Raw genomic sequence first — 22,856 nt, 5'->3', positions numbered from 1 at the left:
ACGTATACATCAGATATTGATGGTTCTCTTCTATCCATCTATCAGGAATGAAGCGACCACTGGCGAGATTTTCCCCAGGAATGGCGGCTTCTCCAACTGGATTAAGTCTGGTGTCATCAGGTGCCTGATATCCTCTGTATACTGATATACACTCTGCACCACATTCTGTATACAGTGCATGGAGGCGGGAACACCCCTGTATATACATAGCCAAGTCCTGACACATGGCCGCTAGCTCCCCGTCTTTCTCAGACCCTTTTTTCTAATCTTTTCTGCTTCCTCTGTTCTATTCTGCTGATTTCTTTTAGGACTGACTGCGTTGTTCAGGGGGTCTGGTGCTCGGTGTAGGCGCCTGTGACCTGAGTCTATGGGTTTGTCGAGGTCTACCGGTTACGTGATCACATGTCACTGTGGACAGATGTTTTGGCGTTTTTACCATAGAGGCCACTGTGGTAGAAAGTCAAAGCTTGACCAAGGAACAAAGACAACTGAAGCCAAAAAATAAAGCTCCACAAATTTCAGCAGGGCTGAATACAAGTTTAAGGGCATCAGAATCAATGAAACCATCAGGCCTGCACGGCACAGAGATGATAGCCATGGCCGGGCTGCGATAGCCAAACCAAAGACAAGCTTTGACTCTTGACCACAACAACTCCCTCTGCAGATATTTTACCAGTCTCTGCATAAAATGTGAACACGGAACTAGGAAACCTGCACATGGCCATCAACTCGGCAAATCGAATCAGAGACGCCCCCACAGGAACCAGTCAGTCCCGGCAAATACAGACACTGAGCGGCAAATGATAGTGCAGAGCTGTAGGTGCAAAATCATACAAAGGAAAACACAAAGCCAGTGCAGCCCCTGACCGGGAGCGAGTGTGAGTGACAGCAACAACATTCACATGGGAAGGGGCGGCAGCTACTGGGTATAACACCCGCACAAGACGTCTTATATCAACACAGGAGCCACGAAGAAGGAGGCCACGTGTACTCACAGGTAGATGCTAAGAGTCAGGAAAGCCGTACAAATCCAAGTATATACATTCTATATATACTGCTGTATACAGTGCACTACATTCTATATACACTCACCGGCCACTTTATTAGGTACACCTGTCCAACTGCTCGTTAACACTTAATTTCTAATCAGCCAATCACATGGCGGCCACTCAGTGCATTTCGGCATGTAGACATGGCCAAGACAATCTCCTGCAGTTCAAACCGAGCATCAGTATGGGGAAGAAAGGTGATTTGAGTGCCTTTGAACGTGGCATGGTTGTTGGTGCCAGAAGGGCTGGTCTGAGGATTTCAGAAACTGCTGATCTACTGGGATTTTCACGCACAACCATCTCTAGGGTTTACAGAGAATGGTCCGAAAAAGAAAAAACATCCAGTGAGCAGCAGTTCTGTGGGGGGCGGAAATGCGTTGTTGATGCCAGAGGTCAGAGGAGAATGGCCAGACTGGTTCCAGCTGATAGAAAGGCAACAGTGACTCAAATAGCCACCCGTTACACCAAGGTAGCCAGAAGAGCATCTCTGAACGCCGCACAGGACGTCCAACTTTGAGGCTACAGATGGGCTACAGCAGCAGAAGACCACACCGGGTGCCACTCCTTTCAGCTAAGAACAGGAAACTGAGGCTACAATTTGCACAAGCTCATCGAAATTGGACAATTAAAGATTGGAAAAACGTTGCCTGGTCTGATGAGTCTCGATTTCTGCTGCGACATTCGGATGGTAGGGTCAGAATTTGGTGTCAACAACGTGAAAGCATGGATCCATCCTGCCTTGTATCGGTAACGGTACAGGCTGGTGGTGGTGGTGTCATGATGTGGGGAATATTTTCTTGGCACTCTTTGGGCCCCTTGGTACCAATTGAGCATCGTTGCAACGCCAAAGCCTACCTGAGTATTGTTGCTGACCATGTCCATCCCTTTATGACCACAATGTACCCAACATCTGATGGCTACTTTCAGCAGGATAATGCAATGCCATGTCATAAAGCTGGAATCATCTCAGACTGGTTTCTTGAACATGACAATGAGTTCACTGTACTCCAATGGCCTCCACAGTCACCAGATCTCAATCCAATAGAGGAGCATCTTTGGGATGTGGTGGAACGGGAGATTCGCATCATGGATGTGCAGCCGACAAATCTGCGACTGCAACTGTGTGATGCCATCATGTCAATATGGAGCAAAATCTCTGAGGAATGCTTCCAGCACCTTGTTGTATCTATGCCACGAAGAATTGAGGCAGTTCTGAAGGCAAAAGGGGGTCCAACCCGTTACTAGCATGGTGGACCTAATAAAGTGGCCGGTGAGTGTATATACGCTGTATACTCTGCACTACATTCTATATATACTGCTGTATACTGTGCACTACATTCTATATATACTGCTGTATACTCTGCACTACATTCTATATATACTGCTGTATACTGTGCACTACATTCTATATATACTGCTGTATACTGTGCACTACATTCTATATATACTGCTGTATACTGTGCACTACATTCTATATATACTGCTGTATACTCTGCACTACATTCTATATATACTGCTGTATACTCTGCACTACATTCTATATATACTGCTGTATACTGTGCACTACATTCTATATATACTGCTGTATACTCTGCACTACATTCTATATATACTGCTGTATACTGTGCACTACATTCTATATATACTGCTGTATACTCTGCACTACATTCTATATATACTGCTGTATACTCTGCACTACATTCTATATATACTGCTGTATACTGTGCACTACATCCTATATATACTGCTGTATACTCTGCACTACATTCTATATATACTGCTGTATACTCTGCACTACATTCTATATATACTGCTGTATACTCTGCACTACATTCTATATATGCTGCTGTATACTCTGCACTACATTCTATATATACTGCTGTATACTCTGCACTACATTCTATATATACTGCTGTATACTCTGCACTACATTCTATATATACTGCTGTATACTGTGCACTACATCCTATATATACTGCTGTATACTCTGCACTACATTCTATATATACTGCTGTATACTCTGCACTACATTCTATATATACTGCTGTATACTCTGCACTACATTCTATATATACTGCTGTATACTCTGCACTACATTCTATATATACTGCTGTATACTGTGCACTACATTCTATATATACTGCTGTATACTCTGCACTACATTCTATATATACTGCTGTATACTCTGCACTACATTCTATATATACTGCTGTATACTCTGCACTACATTCTATATATACTGCTGTATACTCTGCACTACATTCTATATATACTGCTGTATACTGTGCACTACATCCTATATATACTGCTGTATACTCTGCACTACATTCTATATATACTGCTGTATACTCTGCACTACATTCTATATATACTGCTGTATACTCTGCACTACATTCTATATATACTGCTGTATACTGTGCACTACATTCTATATATACTGCTGTATACTCTGCACTACATTCTATATATACTGCTGTATACTCTGCACTACATTCTATATATACTGCTGTATACTCTGCACTACATCCTATATATACTGCTGTATACTCTGCACTACATTCTATATATACTGCTGTATACTGTGCACTACATTCTATATATACTGCTGTATACTGTGCACTACATTCTATATATACTGCTGTATACTCTGCACTACATTCTATATATACTGCTGTATACTGTGCACTACATTCTATATATACTGCTGTATACTGTGCACTACATTCTATATATACTGCTGTATACTCTGCACTACATTCTATATATACTGCTGTATACTCTGCACTACATTCTATATATACTGCTGTATACTCTGCACTACATTCTATATATACTGCTGTATACTCTGCACTACATTCTATATATACTGCTGTATACACTGCACTACATTCTATATATACTGCTGTATACTCTGCACTACATTCTATATATACTGCTGTATACTCTGCACTACATTCTATATATACTGCTGTATACTCTGCACTACATTCTATATATACTGCTGTATACTCTGCACTACATTCTATATATACTGCTGTATACTCTGCACTACATTCTATATATACTGCTGTATACTCTGCACTACATTCTATATATACTGCTGTATACTGTGCACTACATTCTATATATACTGCTGTATACTGTGCACTACATTCTATATATACTGCTGTATACACTGCACTACATTCTATATATACTGCTGTATACTCTGCACTACATTCTATATATACTGCTGTATACTCTGCACTACATTCTATATATACTGCTGTATACAGTGCACTACATTCTATATATACTGCTGTATACTCTGCACTACATTCTATATATACTGCTGTATACTCTGCACTACATTCTATATATACTGCTGTATACTGTGCACTCTCCATGGCCAGGCCGCCATCCCACTGCCGCTATTATTACACTCTGATACTCTTTTCAGACCCCCCAGTATAATATTCGGAGCCCCAGGGGAGGGGAGGGAACATAATAATCCCTGTTACTCACCTCTCCAGGATCCGATGTCAATCTGACAATGCCCCGCCCACAGGCCCCGCCCACAATAAGTGTGTAGTAGATCTTTTGACTTGGTCATTTTACAAGTAGCTCGCATGCGGAAATCGTGTGTGCACCGCCGCTCTAGGCCGCTCTTTGCTGTCTCATGGCTTCATGGTCACTCCAAACCTTGTGGACCTCACAGGATCTACTTGCCTCCCTTTCTGTAAGAGTTTTGTCCTCTCGCCTCCTTCTTTGGCTCCTCGTGTTTCCACAGCCCCCCAGGTCACTCTCTTCTTTGCTTTGGCTTCTGGGCCACCAGTTTCTCCATCTTGCCGGTGGGTTATTGATGGGTTGCCTGTACTGCTGGGGCATGGATCGGTGAGGGCTGAACCTTCACACCCGCTTTTGTCCATTGATCTTCATGTTCTTCTTGGGGCCTTCTCAGACATGAAGTCCCACTTGTCGCCGACTTTCTTCTATTGTTCCTCCTATAAGCTTTGCACCCTGACCTCTGGGCCTGAAGCCGTTCTCCTTGGCATACACCTCACATTCCTTATTTTATGGTTTTTGTCTCCTTACAACCCCTCACGTCTTACCACCCAATGGCTCGGTCTTCACTGGAGTCTCTCCCAACAAACATGTCCAGGTGACACGGACACCCCGGCACATCTTACTGCTCCATCAGCAGCGCTTCCTAAGTCCGTACACCTTATATATGGTCCTTGATGGTGGTGCCCAGTTCTTGGATATTTTTCTGCATTCTGGATGATCCCTTCTCCACAAAGGAGACTTGTAAGGAACATGAAGATGGACATCGTACGGAGCTGAATGGACCTCTTTGTGTTTAGTCTGCTTTGTGAATCCTAAACTTCATCTCAACATCCCATAACACCCCTCACTATGACAATGGTCACTTGTAAAGCCCTGATTCCAGGAGATCACGTTGGGGAGATTCCTTCAGAGGCCACCAATTGGCTTGGACTCTTCAGGATGTCTACACAAGTATGGCTGACTTCACTCCAATACAGAGGTGACATTTTTCCTTGTGGACTCTCCTGTCCCCTCTAATGTTCACAGAAGAAGCTGTTTATTGCCCTTGAATTGTTGGGGTGACCCTTCCGATCCCTGTGCTTCTCCCCACATGAATATACTGTATTCTATGAGAAGCTGTGGTGATGCCTCCAGCCTTACCTGGGCCTCAAACGTCTTACACAATTAGTTGTTTGACGCTTCTGCTAATATCCGGTTGTCTTCTCCATTGTCTTCGTTGTGGTGATGTGATTGGACTGCTTGTGTGTAGAATTGCTCCTGTTTCCTATTGATGTGCGGCAGATTTCCTAGTGATGTCTTAACTTTGACTTTTTTGTAGGTTATGAATATGAATTTGCTATGGAAGGAGGTAAGAGTTAGTCTTGTGTCTCATACTACCTGTGATATCATCGCCGTCAACTCCATGTCCAATTGTGCTGCAATAATAAGAATATTGCTAATCCACATGTTAGTAATGAGTGACACTGGGACATCCAGCCAGAGGACTGTCCGCCTACAGCAGATATAGAGCCTTCATGTCCACTATACCAGAATGTACCTTATTACAGGGTTGGCAGGATCATGGAGAGCTTTGGATTCTTGATGCTCCAGATTGTGGACACCTTCAGCTGCACTTTGACTATATTGACAATCAGGTGCACAATCCTGACAGGACTCCTGATCTGCCCTGTGGTCCTGATAGGACTCCTGATCTGCCCTGTGGTCCTGATAGGACTCCTGATCTGCCCTGAGGTCCTGATAGGACTCCTGATCTTCCCTGAGGTCCTGATAGGACTCTGATCTGCCCTGTGGTCCTGATAGGACTCCTGATCTGCCCTGAGGTCCTGATAGGACTCCTGATCTTCCCTGAGGTCCTGATAGGACTCTGATCTGCCCTGTGGTCCTGATAGGACTCCTGATCTGCCCTGAGGTCCTGATAGGACTCCTGATCTGCCCTGTGGTCCTGATAGGACTCCTGATCTGCCCTGAGGTCCTGATAGGACTCCTGATCTTCCCTGAGGTCCTGATAGGACTCTGATCTGCCCTGTGGTCCTGATAGGACTCCTGATCTGCCCTGAGGTCCTGATAGGACTCCTGATCTGCCCTGTGGTCCTGATAGGACTCCTGATCTGCCCTGTGGTCCTAATGGGACTCCTGATCTGCCCTGTGGTCCTGATAGGACTCCTGATCGGTCCTGATAGGACTCCTGATCTTCCCTGAGGTGCTGATAGGACTCCTGATCTGCCCTGAGGTCCTGATAGGACTCGTGATCTGCCCTGTGGTCCTGATAGGACTCCTGATCTGCCCTGAGGTCCTGATAGGACTCCTGATCTGCCCTGAGGTCCTGGTAGGGCTACTGATCTTCCCTGAGGTCCTGGTAGGACTCCTGATCTGCCCTGAGGTCCTGATAGGACTCCTGATCTGCCCTGAGGTCCTGATAGGACTCCTGATCTGCCCTGAGGTCCTGATAGGACTCCTGATCTGCCCTGTGGTCCTGATAGGACTCCTGATCTGCCCTGTGGTCCTGATAGGACTCCTGATCTGCCCTGTGGTCCTGATAGGACTCCTGATCTGCCCTGTGGTCCTGATAGGACTCCTGATCTTCCCTGTGGTCCTGATAGGACTCCTGCTCTGCCCTGTGGTCCTGATAGGACTCCTGATCTGCCCTGTGGTCCTGATAGGACTCCTGATCTGCCCTGTGGTCCTAATGGGACTCCTGATCTGCCCTGTGGTCCTGATAGGACTCCTGATCGGTCCTGATAGGACTCCTGATCTTCCCTGAGGTCCTGATAGGACTCCTGATCTTCCCTGTGGTCCTGATAGGACTCCTGATCTGCCCTGTGGTCCTAATGGGACTCCTGATCGGTCCTGATAGGACTCCTGATCTGCCCTGTGGTCCTGATAGGACTCCTGATCTTCCCTGAGGTCCTGATAGGGCTACTGATCTTCCCTGAGGTCCGTACAGGACTCCTGATCTGCCCTGTGGTCCTAATGGGACTCCTGATCTGCCCTGAGGTCCTGATAGGACTCCTGATCTTCCCTGAGGTCCTGATAGGACTCCTGATCTGCCCTTAGGTCCTGATAGGACTCCTGATCTTCCCTGAGGTCCTGATAGGACTCCTGATCTGCCCTGTGGTCCTGATAGGACTCCTGATCTGCCCTGTGGCCCTGATAGGACTCCTGATCTGCCCTGTGGTCCTGATAGGACTCCTGATCTGCCCTGTGGTCCTGATAGGACTCCTGATCTGCCCTGTGGTCCTGATAGGACTCCTGATCTGCCCTGTGGTCCTGATAGGACTCCTGATCTGCCCTGTGGTCCTGATAGGACTCCTGATCTGCCCTGAGGTCCTGATAGGACTCCTGATCGGTCCTGATAGGACTCCTGATCTTCCCTGAGGTCCTGATAGGACTCCTGATCTGCCCTGTGGTCCTGATAGGACTCCTGATCTGCCCTGAGGTCCATACAGGACTCCTGATCTTCCCTGAGGTCCGTACAGGACTCCTGATCTGCCCTGAGGTCCTGATAGGACTCCTGATCTGCCCTGAGGTCCTGATAGGACTCCTGATCTGCCCTGTGGTCCTTATAGGACTCCTGATCTGCCCTGTGGTCCTAATGGGACTCCTGATCTGCCCTGTGGTCCTAATGGGACTCCTGATCTGCCCTGTGGTCCTAATGGGACTCCTGATCTGCCCTGTGGTCCTAATGGGACTCCTGATCTGCCCTGTGGTCCTAATGGGACTCCTGATCTGCCCTGTGGTCCTGGTAGGACTCCTGATCTGCCCTGAGGTCCTGATAGGGCTACTGATCTTCCCTGAGGTCTGTACAGGACTCCTGATCTGCCCTGTGGTCCTGATAGGACTCCTGATCTGCCCTGTGGTCCTAATGGGACTCCTGATCTGCCCTGAGGTCCTGGTAGGGCTACTGATCTTCCCTGAGGTCCTGGTAGGACTCCTGATCTGCCCTGAGGTCCTGATAGGACTCCTGATCTGTCCTGTGGTCCTGATAGGACTCCTGATCTGCCCTGTGGTCCTGATAGGACTCCTGATCTGCCCTGTGGTCCTGATAGGACTCCTGATCTGCCCTGTGGTCCTGATAGGACTCCTGATCTGCCCTGTGGTCCTAATGGGACTCCTGATCTGCCCTGTGGTCCTAATGGGACTCCTGATCTGCCCTGTGGTCCTGATAGGACTCCTGATTGGTCCTGATAGGACTCCTGATCTGCCCTGTGGTCCTGATAGGACTCCTGATCTGCCCTGTGGTTCTGATAGGACTCCTGATCTGCCCTGTGGTCCTGATAGGACTCCTGATCTGCCCTGTGGTCCTGATAGGACTCCTGATCTGCCCTGTGGTCCTGATAGGACTCCTGATCTGCCCTGTGGTCCTAAAGGGACTCCTGATCTGCCCTGTGGTCCTAATGGGACTCCTGATCTGCCCTGTGGTCCTAATGGGACTCCTGATCTGCCCTGTGGTCCTGATAGGACTCCTGATCGGTCCTGATAGGACTCCTGATCTGCCATGAGGTCCTGGTAGGGCTACTGATCTTCTCTGAGGTCCTGGTAGGACTCCTGATCTGCCCTGAGGTCCTGATAGGACTCCTGATCTGCCCTGTGGTCCTGATAGGACTCCTGATCTGCCCTGTGGTCCTGATAGGACTCCTGATCTGCCCTGTGGTCCTGATAGGACTCCTGATCTGCCCTGTGGTCCTGATAGGACTCCTGATCTGCCCTGTGGTCCTGATAGGACTCCTGATCTGCCCTGTGGTCCTGATAGGGCTCCTGATCTTCCCTGAGGTCCTGATAGGGCTCCTGATCTTCCCTGAGGTCCGTACAGGACTCCTGATCTGCCCTGTGGTCCTAATGGGACTCCTGATCTGCCCTGAGGTCCTGATAGGACTCCTGATCTTCCCTGAGGTCCTGATAGGACTCCTGATCTGCCCTGTGGTCCTAATGGGACTCCTGATCTGCCCTGTGGTCCTGATAGGACTCCTGATCTGCCCTGTGGTCCTGATAGGACTCCTGATCTGCCCTGTGGTCCTGATAGGACTCCTGATCTGCCCTGTGGTCCTGATAGGACTCCTGATCTTCCCTGAGGTGCTGATAGGACTCCTGATCTTCCCTGAGGTGCTGATAGGACTCCTGATCTGCCCTGAGGTCCTGATAGGACTCCTGATCTGCCCTGAGGTCCTGATAGGACTCCTGATCTGCCCTGAGGTCCTGGTAGGGCTACTGATCTTCCCTGAGGTCCTGGTAGGACTCCTGATCTGCCCTGAGGTCCTGATAGGACTCCTGATCTGCCCTGTGGTCCTGATAGGACTCCTGATCTGCCCTGTGGTCCTGATAGGACTCCTGATCTGCCCTGTGGTCCTGATAGGACTCCTGATCTGCCCTGTGGTCCTGATAGGACTCCTGATCTGCCCTGTGGTCCTGATAGGACTCCTGATCTGCCCTGTGGTCCTGATAGGACTCCTGATCTGCCCTGTGGTCCTGATAGGACTCCTGATCTGCCCTGTGGTCCTGATAGGACTCCTGCTCTGCCCTGTGGTCCTGATAGGACTCCTGATCTGCCCTGTGGTCCTAATGGGACTCCTGCTCTGCCCTGTGGTCCTGATAGGACTCCTGATCTGCCCTGTGGTCCTAATGGGACTCCTGATCTGCCCTGTGGTCCTGATAGGACTCCTGATCGGTCCTGATAGGACTCCTGATCTTCCCTGAGGTCCTGATAGGACTCCTGATCTTCCCTGTGGTCCTGATAGGACTCCTGATCTGCCCTGTGGTCCTAATGGGACTCCTGATCTGCCCTGTGGTCCTAATGGGACTCCTGATCTGCCCTGAGGTCCTGATAGGACTCCTGATCGGTCCTGATAGGACTCCTGATCTGCCCTGTGGTCCTGATAGGACTCCTGATCTTCCCTGAGGTCCTGATAGGGCTACTGATCTTCCCTGAGGTCCGTACAGGACTCCTGATCTGCCCTGTGGTCCTAATGGGACTCCTGATCTGCCCTGAGGTCCTGATAGGACTCCTGATCTTCCCTGAGGTCCTGATAGGACTCCTGATCTGCCCTGAGGTCCTGATAGGACTCCTGATCTTCCCTGAGGTCCTGATAGGACTCTGATCTTCCCTGAGGTCCTGATAGGACTCCTGATCTGCCCTGTGGTCCTGATAGGACTCCTGATCTGCCCTGTGGTCCTGATAGGACTCCTGATCTGCCCTGTGGTCCTGATAGGACTCCTGATCTGCCCTGTGGTCCTGATAGGACTCCTGATCTGCCCTGAGGTCCTGATAGGACTCCTGATCTGCCCTGAGGTCCTGACAGGACTCCTGCTCTGCCCTGAGGCTGCACTGACTGGGATTCTGGTCAAGATTCACAGACTGAGAGTCCTTATTAAGGTGAATTTACCAAGCTGTGCTGATGAGGGTGCACTGGTTCAGAAGAACATGCAAACGCTGAATGAGGAGACCCAATAATGGAGCACTGACTGAGGAGACCTGATAATCAGAGTCGGATCCTCTCAGTGTGATCCAGTGAGTCAGATCCTCTCAGTGTGATCCGGTGAGTCAGATCCTCTGTGTGATCCGGTGAGTCAGATCCTCTGTGTGATCCGGTGAGTCAGATCCTCTGTGTGATCCGGTGAGTCAGATCCTCTGTGTGATCAGGTGAGTCAGATCCTCTGTGTGATCAGGTGAGTCAGATCCTCTCAGTGTGATCCAGTGAGTCAGATCCTCTCAGTGTGATCTGGTGAGTCAGATCCTCTGTGTGATCGGGTGGGTCAGATCCTCTCAGTGTGATCCAGTGAGTCAGATCCTCTGTGTGATCCGGTGAGTCAGATCCTCTCAGTGTGATCTGGTGAGTCAGATCCTCTGTGTGATCGGGTGGGTCAGATCCTCTTAGTGTGATCCGGTGAGTCAGATCCTCTCAGTGTGATCCAGTGAGTCAGATCCTCTGTGTGATCCGGTGAGTCAGATCCTCTGTGTGATCCGGTGAGTCAGATCCTCTCAGTGTGATCCGGTGAGTCAGATCCTCTCAGTGTGATCCGGTGAGTCAGATCCTCTCAGTGTGATCGGGGGAGTCAGATCCTCTGTGTGATCCGGTGAGTCAGATCCTCTCAGTGTGATCTGGTGAGTCAGATCCTCTGTGTGATCTGGTGAGTCAGATCCTCTGTGTGATCGGGTGGGTCAGATCCTCTCAGTGTGATCCAGTGAGTCAGATCCTCTCAGTGTGATCCGGTGAGTCAGATCCTCTCAGTGTGATCCGGTGAGTCAGATCCTCTCAGTGTGATCCGGTGAGTCAGATCCTCTCAGTGTGATCCGGTGAGTCAGATCCTCTCAGTGTGATCCGGTGAGTCAGATCCTCTCAGTGTGATCCGGTGAGTCAGATCCTCTCAGTGTGATCCGGTGAGTCAGATCCTCTCAGTGTGATCCGGTGAGTCAGATCCTCTCAGTGTGATCCGGTGAGTCAGATCCTCTCAGTGTGATCCGGTGAGTCAGATCCTCTCTGTGTGATCCGGTGAGTCAGATCCTCTCTGTGTGATCCGGTGAGTCAGATCCTCTCTGTGTGATCCGGTGAGTCAGATCCTCTCTGTGTGATCCGGTGAGTCAGATCCTCTCAGTGTGATCCGGTGAGTCAGATCCTCTCAGTGTGATCCGGTGAGTCAGATCCTCTCAGTGTGATCCGGTGAGTCAGATCCTCTCTGTGTGATCCAGTGACTGTGACTTGATTACATGTGATATGACATGTAGGTGTTAGACTCAGTATTATTATGGTAGTTACCTATAGGGAGAGAAGTCCAGGTCAGTGATGTGGTGACTGTAATGGAAAAGCTTAAATACATCATTATCCTATAATCATCTATACAATCATCAATAATATTCCTCTATACATTAACTGTGGGCACTATATAGTAGTATTATATACTGTGGGCACTATATAGTAGTATTATATACTGTGGGCACTTTATAGTAGTATTATATACTGTGGGCACTATATAGTAGTATTATATACTGTGGGCACTATATAGTAGTATTATACTGTGGGCACTATATAGTAGTATTATATACTGTGGGCACTATATAGTAGTATTATATACTGTGGGCACTATATAGTAGTATTATATACTGTGGGCACTATATAGTAGTATTAGATACTGTGGGCACTATATAGTAGTATTAGATACTGTGGGCACTATATAGTAGTATTATATACTGTGGGCACTATATAGTAGTATTATATACTGTGGGCACTATATAGTAGTAGTATTATATACTGTGGGCACTATATAGTAGTATTAGATACTGTGGGCACTATATAGTAGTATTATATACTGTGGGCACTATATAGTAGTATTATATACTGTGGGCACTATATAGTAGTAGTATTAGATACTGTGGGCACTATATAGTAGTATTATATACTGTGGGCACTATATAGTAGTATTATATACTGTGGGCACTATATAGTAGTATTATACTGTGGGCACTATATAGTAGTATTATATACTGTGGGCACTATATAGTAGTATTATACTGTGGGCACTATATAGTAGTATTATACTGTGGGCACTATATAGTAGTATTATATACTGTGGGCACTATATAGTAGTATTATACTGTGGGCACTATATAGTAGTATTATACTGTGGGCACTATATAGTAGTATTATATACTGTGGGCACTATATAGTAGTATTATATACTGTGGGCACTATATAGTAGTATTATATACTGTGGGCACTATATAGTAGTATTATATACTGTGGGCACTATATAGTAGTATTATATACTGTGGGCACTATATAGTAGTATTATACTGTGGGCACTATAAAGTAGTATTATATACTGTAGGCACTATATAGTAGTATTATATACTGTGGGCACTATATAGTAGTAGTATTATATACTGTGGGCACTATATAGTAGTATTATATACTGTGGGCACTATATAGTAGTATTATATACTGTGGGCACTATATAGTAGTATTATACTGTGGGCACTATATAGTAGTATTATATACTGTGGGCACTATATAGTAGTATTATATACTGTGGGCACTATATAGTAGTATTATATACTGTGGGCACTATATAGTAGTATTATACTGTGGGCACTATATAGTAGTATTATATACTGTGGGCACTATATAGTAGTATTATATACCGTGGGCACTGTATAGTAGTATTATATACCGTGGGCACTGTATAGTAGTATTATATACTGTGGGCACTGTATAGTAGTATTATATACTGTGGGCATTGTATAGTAGTATTATATACCGTGGGCATTATATAGTAGTATTATATACCGTGGGCACTGTATAGTAGTATTATATACCGTGGGCACTGTATAGTAGTATTATATACTGTGGGCACTGTATAGTAGTATTATATACTGTGGGCACTATATAGTAGTATTATATACTGTGGGCACTATATAGTAGTATTAGATACTGTGGGCACTATATAGTAGTATTAGATACTGTGGGCACTATATAGTAGTATTAGATACTGTGGGCACTATATAGTAGTATTAGATACTGTGGGCACTATATAGTAGTATTAGATACTGTGGGCACTATATAGTAGTATTAGATACTGTGGGCACTATATAGTAGTATTAGATACTGTGGGCACTATATAGTAGTATTAGATACTGTGGGCACTATATAGTAGTATTAGATACTGTGGGCACTATATAGTAGTATTAGATACTGTGGGCACTATATAGTAGTATTATATACTGTGGGCACTATATAGTAGTAGTATTATATACTGTGGGCACTATTTAGTAGTAGTATTATATACTGTGGGCACTATATAGTAGTAGTATTATATACTGTGGGCACTATATAGTAGTAGTATTATATACTGTGGGCACTATATAGTAGTAGTATTATATACTGTGGGCACTATATAGTAGTAGTATTATATACTGTGGGCACTATATAGTAGTAGTATTATATACTGTGGGCACTATATGGTAGTATTATATACTGTGGGCACTATATGGTAGTATTAGATACTGTGGGCACTATATAGTAGTAGTATTAGATACTGTGGGCACTATATAGTAGTATTATATACTGTGGGCACTATATAGTAGTATTATATACTGTGGGCACTATATAGTAGTATTATATACTGTAGGCACTATATAGTAGTATTATATACTGTGGGCACTATATAGTAGTAGTATTATATACTGTGGGCACTATATAGTAGTATTATATACTGTGGGCACTATATAGTAGTATTATATACTGTGGGCACTATATAGTAGTATTATACTGTGGGCACTATATAGTAGTATTATATACTGTGGGCACTATATAGTAGTATTATATACTGTGGGCACTATATAGTAGTATTATATACTGTGGGCACTATATAGTAGTATTATACTGTGGGCACTATATAGTAGTATTATATACTGTGGGCACTATATAGTAGTATTATATACCGTGGGCACTGTATAGTAGTATTATATACCGTGGGCACTGTATAGTAGTATTATATACTGTGGGCACTGTATAGTAGTATTATATACTGTGGGCATTATATAGTAGTATTATATACCGTGGGCATTATATAGTAGTATTATATACCGTGGGCACTGTATAGTAGTATTATATACCGTGGGCACTGTATAGTAGTATTATATACCGTGGGCACTGTATAGTAGTATTATATACTGTGGGCACTATATAGTAGTATTATATACTGTGGGCACTATATAGTAGTATTAGATACTGTGGGCACTATATAGTAGTATTAGATACTGTGGGCACTATATAGTAGTATTAGATACTGTGGGCACTATATAGTAGTATTAGATACTGTGGGCACTATATAGTAGTATTAGATACTGTGGGCACTATATAGTAGTATTAGATACTGTGGGCACTATATAGTAGTATTAGATACTGTGGGCACTATATAGTAGTATTAGATACTGTGGGCACTATATAGTAGTATTAGATACTGTGGGCACTATATAGTAGTATTAGATACTGTGGGCACTATATAGTAGTATTAGATACTGTGGGCACTATATAGTAGTAGTATTATATACTGTGGGCACTATATAGTAGTAGTATTATATACTGTGGGCACTATATAGTAGTAGTATTATATACTGTGGGCACTATATAGTAGTAGTATTATATACTGTGGGCACTATATAGTAGTAGTATTATATACTGTGGGCACTATATAGTAGTAGTATTATATACTGTGGGCACTATATAGTAGTAGTATTATATACTGTGGGCACTATATGGTAGTATTATATACTGTGGGCACTATATGGTAGTATTAGATACTGTGGGCACTATATAGTAGTAGTATTAGATACTGTGGGCACTATATAGTAGTAGTATTATATACTGTGGGCACTATATAGTAGTAGTATTATATACTGTGGGCATTATATAGTAGTAGTATTATATACTGTGGGCACTATATAGTAGTAGTATTATATACTGTGGGCACTATATAGTAGTAGTATTATATACTGTGGGCACTATATGGTAGTATTATATACTGTGGGCACTATATGGTAGTATTAGATACTGTGGGCACTATATAGTAGTAGTATTAGATACTGTGGGCACTATATAGTAGTAGTATTATATACTGTGGGCACTATATAGTAGTAGTATTATATACTGTGGGCATTATATAGTAGTAGTATTATATACTGTGGGCACTATATAGTAGTAGTATTATATACTGTGGGCACTATATAGTAGTAGTATTATATACTGTGGGCACTATATAGTAGTAGTATTATATACTGTGGGCACTATATACAAACACAAAACTGGAACAGGCCAGATTTTTATCGACACTCAACATATCCAACTACAGGTTCAAGTAAAAAATATATACCTTTATTAACACAATGTTAAAAATTATATACATCAATATAGAGAAATACACATATACTGGACAGATGCAAAACACCGTATAAAACAGTACACATAGATGAATCTTAGTGAAATAGTATTGCACATATATATATATATATATATATATATATATATATATATATATATATATATATATATATATATAGTAAGATGAACTACACCTGATGCAACCTCCACAAACAATTTATTAAATAATCACACTACCCGAATGCAGCTAAACTACTCTCCTGGTATTGACTAAGCATGTATATAGTCATAATATCCTGATTGCAGAAAGATCACTCTCCTTAATTCCACATAAAGTCAGAAAATGACCAATAATATGTATTTCCGAAGCAGGAACAGGGATAAACCCATGTTTACAACATATTGTCATCAGGGAGGCAGAGCCGCAGGTATAATGCACACATAATACAATAAGGATAGGTCTACATCAAGAGGAAATATGCCATCTTACCCATATAGAATCACTGTGATGTAAAGCAAGAACACCTAGTGTCTGTCTGTCAGCCCGACGCACGTTTCGGCACGCTAAGCCTTCTTCCGGGGGTAGTGTGATTATTTAATAAATTGCCCCCAGATTCATGTCCCCCCATCTCTGCCCCCAGATTCATGTCCCCCCCATCTCTGCCCCCAGATTCATGTCCCCCCATCTCTGCCCCCAGATTCATGTCCTCTCCATCTCTGCCCCCAGATTCATGTCCTCTCCATCTCTGCCCCCAGATTCATGTCCTCTCCATCTCTGCCCCCAGATTCATGTCCCCTCCATCTCTGCCCCCAGATTAATGTCCCCTCCATCTCTGCCCCCAGATTCATGTCCCCCCATCTCTGCCCCCAGATTCATGTCCCCTCCATCTCTGCCCCCAGATTAATGTCCCCTCCATCTCTGCCCCCAGATTAATGTCCCCTCCATCTCTGCCCCCAGATTCATGTCCCCTCCATCTCTGCCCCCAGATTCATGTCCCCTCCATCTCTGCCCCCAGATTCATGTCCCCTCCATCTCTGCCCCCAGATTCATGTCCCCTCCATCTCTGCCCCCAGATTCATGTCCCCTCCATCTCTGCCCCCAGATTTATGTCCCCTCCATCTCTGCCCCCAGATTCATGTCCCCACATCTCTGCCCCCGGTTTCATGTCCCCCCATCTCTGCCCCCAGATTAATGTCCCCTCCATCTCTGCCCCCAGATTCATGTCCCCCCATCTCTGCCCCCAGATTCATGTCCCCATCTCTTCCCCCAGATTCATGTCCCCTCCATCTCTGCCCCCAGATTCATGTCCCCTCCATCTCTGCCCCCAGATTAATGTCCCCTCCATCTCTGCCCCCAGATTCATGTCCCCTCCATCTCTGCCCCCAGATTCATGTCCCCTCCATCTCTGCCCCCAGATTCATGTCCCCTCCATCTCTGCCCCCAGATTAATGTCCCCTCCATCTCTGCCCCCAGATTCATGTCCCCACATCTCTGCCCCCAGATTCATGTCCCCCCATCTCTGCCCCCAGTTTCATGTCCCCTCCATCTCTGCCCCCAGATTCATGTCCCCTCCATCTCTGCCCCCAGATTCATGTCCCCTCCATCTCTGCCCCCAGATTCATGTCCCCTCCATCTCTGCCCCCAGATTCATGTCCCCTCCATCTCTGCCCCCAGATTCATGTCCCCTCCATCTCTGCCCCCAGATTCATGTCCCCTCCATCTCTGACCCCAGATTCATGTCCTCTCCATCTCTGCCCCCAGATTCATGTCCCCCATCTCTGCTCCCAGTCATACCATCCCCTCCTTCATCTGCCCCCAGATTCATGTCCCCTCCATCTCTGCCCCCAGATTCATGTCCCCTCCATCTCTGCCCCCAGATTCATGTCCCCTCCATCTCTGCCCCCAGATTCATGTCCCCTCCATCTCTGCCCCCAGATTCATGTCCTCTCCATCTCTGCCCCCAGATTCATGTCCCCCATCTCTGCCCCCAATGTCATACCATCCCCTCCTTCATCTGCCCCCAGATTCATGTCCCCACATCTCTGCCCCCAAATTCATGTCCCCACATCTCTGCCCCCAGTGTCATGCCGTCCTCTCCATCTCTGCCCCCAGTGTCATGCCGTCCTCTCCATCTCTGCCACCAGTTTCACGTTGCACCTCCACATTACACTTACCTTCTCCTCCGCTCCCTACGCGCCTCTCTCGCTGACACATATGCGGCTGAAGTGAGGAGCTGACCTCTGGACGCAGATCTGAGTTGAAATCGGGACATACCTCCCTCCAACCGGGACCGCGGGACATGTCACCCAAATCGTGACTGTCCCGCGGAAATCGGGACGGTTGGGAGGTATGTATACTCCCCTGTATGCTCTCTATATATACTCCCCTGTACACTCTCTATATACTGATATATATACTCCCCTGTACACTCTCTATATACTGATATATACTCCCCTGTACACTCTCTATATACTGATATATATACTCCCCTGTACACTCTCTATATATACTCCCCTGTACACTCTCTATATACTGATATATATACTACCCTGTACACTCTCTATATACTGATATATATACTCCCCTGTACACTCTCTATATATACTCCCCTGTACACTCTCTATATACTGATATATATACTCCCCTGTACACTCTCTATATACTGATATATATACTCCCCTGTACACTCTCTATATATACTCCCCTGTACACTCTCTATATACTGATATATATACTACCCTGTACACTCTCTATATACTGATATATATACTCCCCTGTACACTCTCTATATACTGATATATATACTCCCCTGTACACTCTCTATATATACTCCCCTGTACACTCTCTATATACTGATATATACTACCCTGTACACTCTCTATATACTGATATATATACTCCCCTGTACACTCTCTATGTATACTCCCCTGTACACTCTCTATATACTGATATATATACTCCCCTGTACACTCTCTATATACTGATATATATACTACCCTGTACACTCTCTATATACTGATATATACTCCCCTGTACACTCTCTATATACTGATATATATACTACCCTGTACACTCTCTATATACTGATATATATACTCCCCTGTACACTCTCTATATATACTCCCCTGTACACTCTCTATATACTGATATATATACTACCCTGTACACTCTCTATATACTGATATATATACTCCCCTGTACACTCTCTATATACTGATATATATACTCCCCTGTACACTCTCTATATACTGATATATATACTACCCTGTACACTCTCTATATATACTCCCCTGTACACTCTCTATATACTGATATATACTGCCCTGTATACTCTCTCTATATATACAGATATATACTCCCCTGTACACTCTCTATATACTGATATATATACTCCCCTGTACACTCTCTATATACTGATATATATACTCCCCTGTACACTCTCTATATACTGATATATACTGCCCTGTATACTCTCTCTATATATACACAGATATATACTCCCCTGTATACTCTCTATATACTGCCTCCTTGTGGTGGTGACTGCTGCTTCTTCTCTCTTCCTTCAGTTCTTCCTGGCCTTCCTACATTTGATGATTCGCCCGGTGAGTCTCCCTCTTCTTTGTCGGAGGATGATGATGATGAAGATGGCGGCAGCTCAGAGCCTCGCATGTTATTCCCAGAGACTTGGCTTTGGTCATTGGAGAAGGTGCCGTAAGTATCGGATATCTGAAGATTTCTCGGATCTTTCTCTCTCTCGTCTTGTCTTTGTGTCTTCCCATTAAGGTTCCTGTAAATCTTTCTCAGTTTTACTTGAATTCCTCTGGGATACAACTAAGACCTTGGTCACATCTGCGTTCTGTATTACGTTTGGGGAGTTCGCTTGGGGACCCCTGAACACAATACTGAATGCATTAAAAAGTGGCGAGCAATGAAACCACAACGGAATACCGAACACAGATGTGAACCAGGTCTAAGCACTGGCATGGACTGTCCATATACATGTACTCAATGTAGTATATAGAGGTCAACCACAGGGGGGGGATGGGCACTTCAGATGGCTCAATCCTTGGCTTTATACCACCTAGAAAAAGATTTAAGAACTGGCTAGAACATAACCTCAGATATCATTAGAGAAACACAGTCGGGAATACATGAACGCTCTGCTACATACTACATTGTGTGCACTTCTCTAATGAGACCTCAGGCTATGGTCCATCTCCCAGATTCTCATCTTTCTTCTGATACCAGAACCATTTCCGTAGGGGATAGAAAACCGAAGATACCACCATTTGTAGTGACCATCCCCCTTTGGTCAATGCTTCAGCTCTGCATATTTACCATGTAACTGTGGACAGACTTTCCTTAGTAACAGCTCAGTTACAGGGTTGTAAGGAGAATGTTACGCTATGATTTATAATAGAGAGGAAGTTACATACGGTAGTAAAGTATAATACAAAAATGGCCGCCAAGCACCCCGAACACTATAGCAAAAAAACCCACCACACCTTAAAGGGTTAACCCATATAAGTTCACAAGGTAATTAAGTGCAAGACGCAGAAAGTGCAGAAATCTTGCAGGGGAAGAGTTCTCCATATAGGATGGGACATGCCCTGAGACCTGCACGGGGCAAAGCAAGATCCCTCCCGTAGGTCACAGATCGCTTCCACAAGAGATGGGAATGTTGATGACCTCAAACTATTTAGGATTCCCTTCTAAACCTTGAGGGTTCCCCAGGTTGTGATGAGATACCTGGATCGGTTCAGGCCTAAATCACCTTCTTATACAGTTTCCATCCCAGCTAGAAAATCCTCAGGGGTGGGCTAGACAGATCGACCAATCAGGTGAAAGAGCCAGTGAAGATGGGGACGGCCCATGCAGTCCCTAGTGAGGACTGAGCTTCAGCTCCATGGTCACTACATTCCCCAGCAGTGTGCGGTTACACGCTTACATCACGCCTGTTGTCATGTTTCAGCCTTATCTGTGTACATGATGTTACTAGTGCAGATGAACTAGTTATGTCTGTCCGCCCGATATCATCCAGACTCCCCCACTATTCTGGCTCCATCCTAAACTCTAGAGATGATATGGATTTAGCTAAGACTTTCCATAGACTTCTGTAGTCCTATTGTTTCATTGCATGTTGTCACTTTACCGTGCTCCATTCTCTACAGGGAATCTGGTAGTCATGAGATGTCAGTGACTGCTCCGGACACCATCACAGAGTGGAGCGCCCAGATGATGTGCGCCGGCCCGGGGGGCTTAGGTCTCTCTCGTCCAGCTTCCCTCAAAGCTTTTCAGCCTTTCTTTATAGAAGTCACGTTACCTTACACAATGAAGAAAGAAGAAAGCTTCACCCTCAAAGCCTCGACCTTCAACTACATGGACAAGCCCTTAATGGTAAATGGTCTACTGTTGTACGAGACCTGGAGACATCACCAAGGTGGAAGAAAGCAGACGTATGAATCCATCGCAGGGATCTGTCCTGTCACGTATACATACCGTATATATAGCACTATTCACACTGTAATGCTGCTCATACTGAGGAAATCGCAATTAGTAACAATTAGCTGACGACTGGTCACTGACAAAACATCGTTACATAATTACTGTATCCCCTGCTCTGTATCCTCCAGACTGTCCTATTATACTGTATCCCCTGCTCTGTATCCTCCAGACTATGTCCTATTATACTGTATCCCCTGCTCTGTATCCTCCAGACCGTGTCCTATTATACTGTATCCCCTGCTCTGTATCCTCCAGACTGTGTCCTATTATACTGTATCCCCTGCTCTGTATCCTCCAGACCGTGTCCTATTATACTGTATCCCCTGCTCTGTATCCTCCAGACCGTGTCCTATTATACTGTATCCCCTGCTCTGTATCCTCCAGACCATGTCCTATTATACTGTATCCCCTGCTCTGTATCCTCCAGACTACGTCCTATTATACTGTATCCCCTGCTCTGTATCCTCCAGACCATGTCCTATTATACTGTATCCCCTGCTCTGTATCCTCCAGACCATGTCCTATTATACTGTATCCCCTGCTCTGTATCCTCCAGACCGTGTCCTATTATACTGTATCCCCTGCTCTGTATCCTCCAGACCGTGTCCTATTATACTGTATCCCCTGCTCTGTATCCTCCAGACCGTGTCCTATTATACTGTATCCCCTGCTCTGTATCCTCCAGACCGTGTCCTATTATACTGTATCCCCTGCTCTGTATCCTCCAGACCGTGTCCTATTATACTGAATCCCCTGCTCTGTATCCTCCAGACTGTCCTATTATACTGTATCCCCTGCTCTGTATCCTCCAGACCGTGTCCTATTATACTGTATCCCCTGCTCTGTATCCTCCAGACTGTGTCCTATTATACTGTATCCCCTGCTCTG

At 45.3% G+C, this 22,856-nt stretch overlaps 1 protein-coding gene across 1 annotated transcript in view; it reads left to right on the top strand.

The window, feature by feature from the left end:
• Positions 1–22,856, top strand: part of LOC142187076 (alpha-2-macroglobulin-like protein 1) — a 114,220-nt gene that overhangs the window by 53,239 nt on the left and 38,125 nt on the right. The window contains exons 18-19 of the mRNA XM_075261440.1: positions 20,030–20,174; positions 21,635–21,860. Coding sequence (XP_075117541.1) covers positions 20,030–20,174; positions 21,635–21,860 — 371 coding nt within the window. The remainder of the gene's footprint in view (positions 1–20,029; positions 20,175–21,634; positions 21,861–22,856) is intronic.

This window comes from Leptodactylus fuscus, unplaced genomic scaffold (assembly GCF_031893055.1).
Source record: "Leptodactylus fuscus isolate aLepFus1 unplaced genomic scaffold, aLepFus1.hap2 HAP2_SCAFFOLD_133, whole genome shotgun sequence".
NCBI classification, from domain to species: domain Eukaryota; kingdom Metazoa; phylum Chordata; class Amphibia; order Anura; family Leptodactylidae; genus Leptodactylus; species Leptodactylus fuscus.
This window is presented reverse-complemented; position numbering and strand designations above follow the sequence as displayed.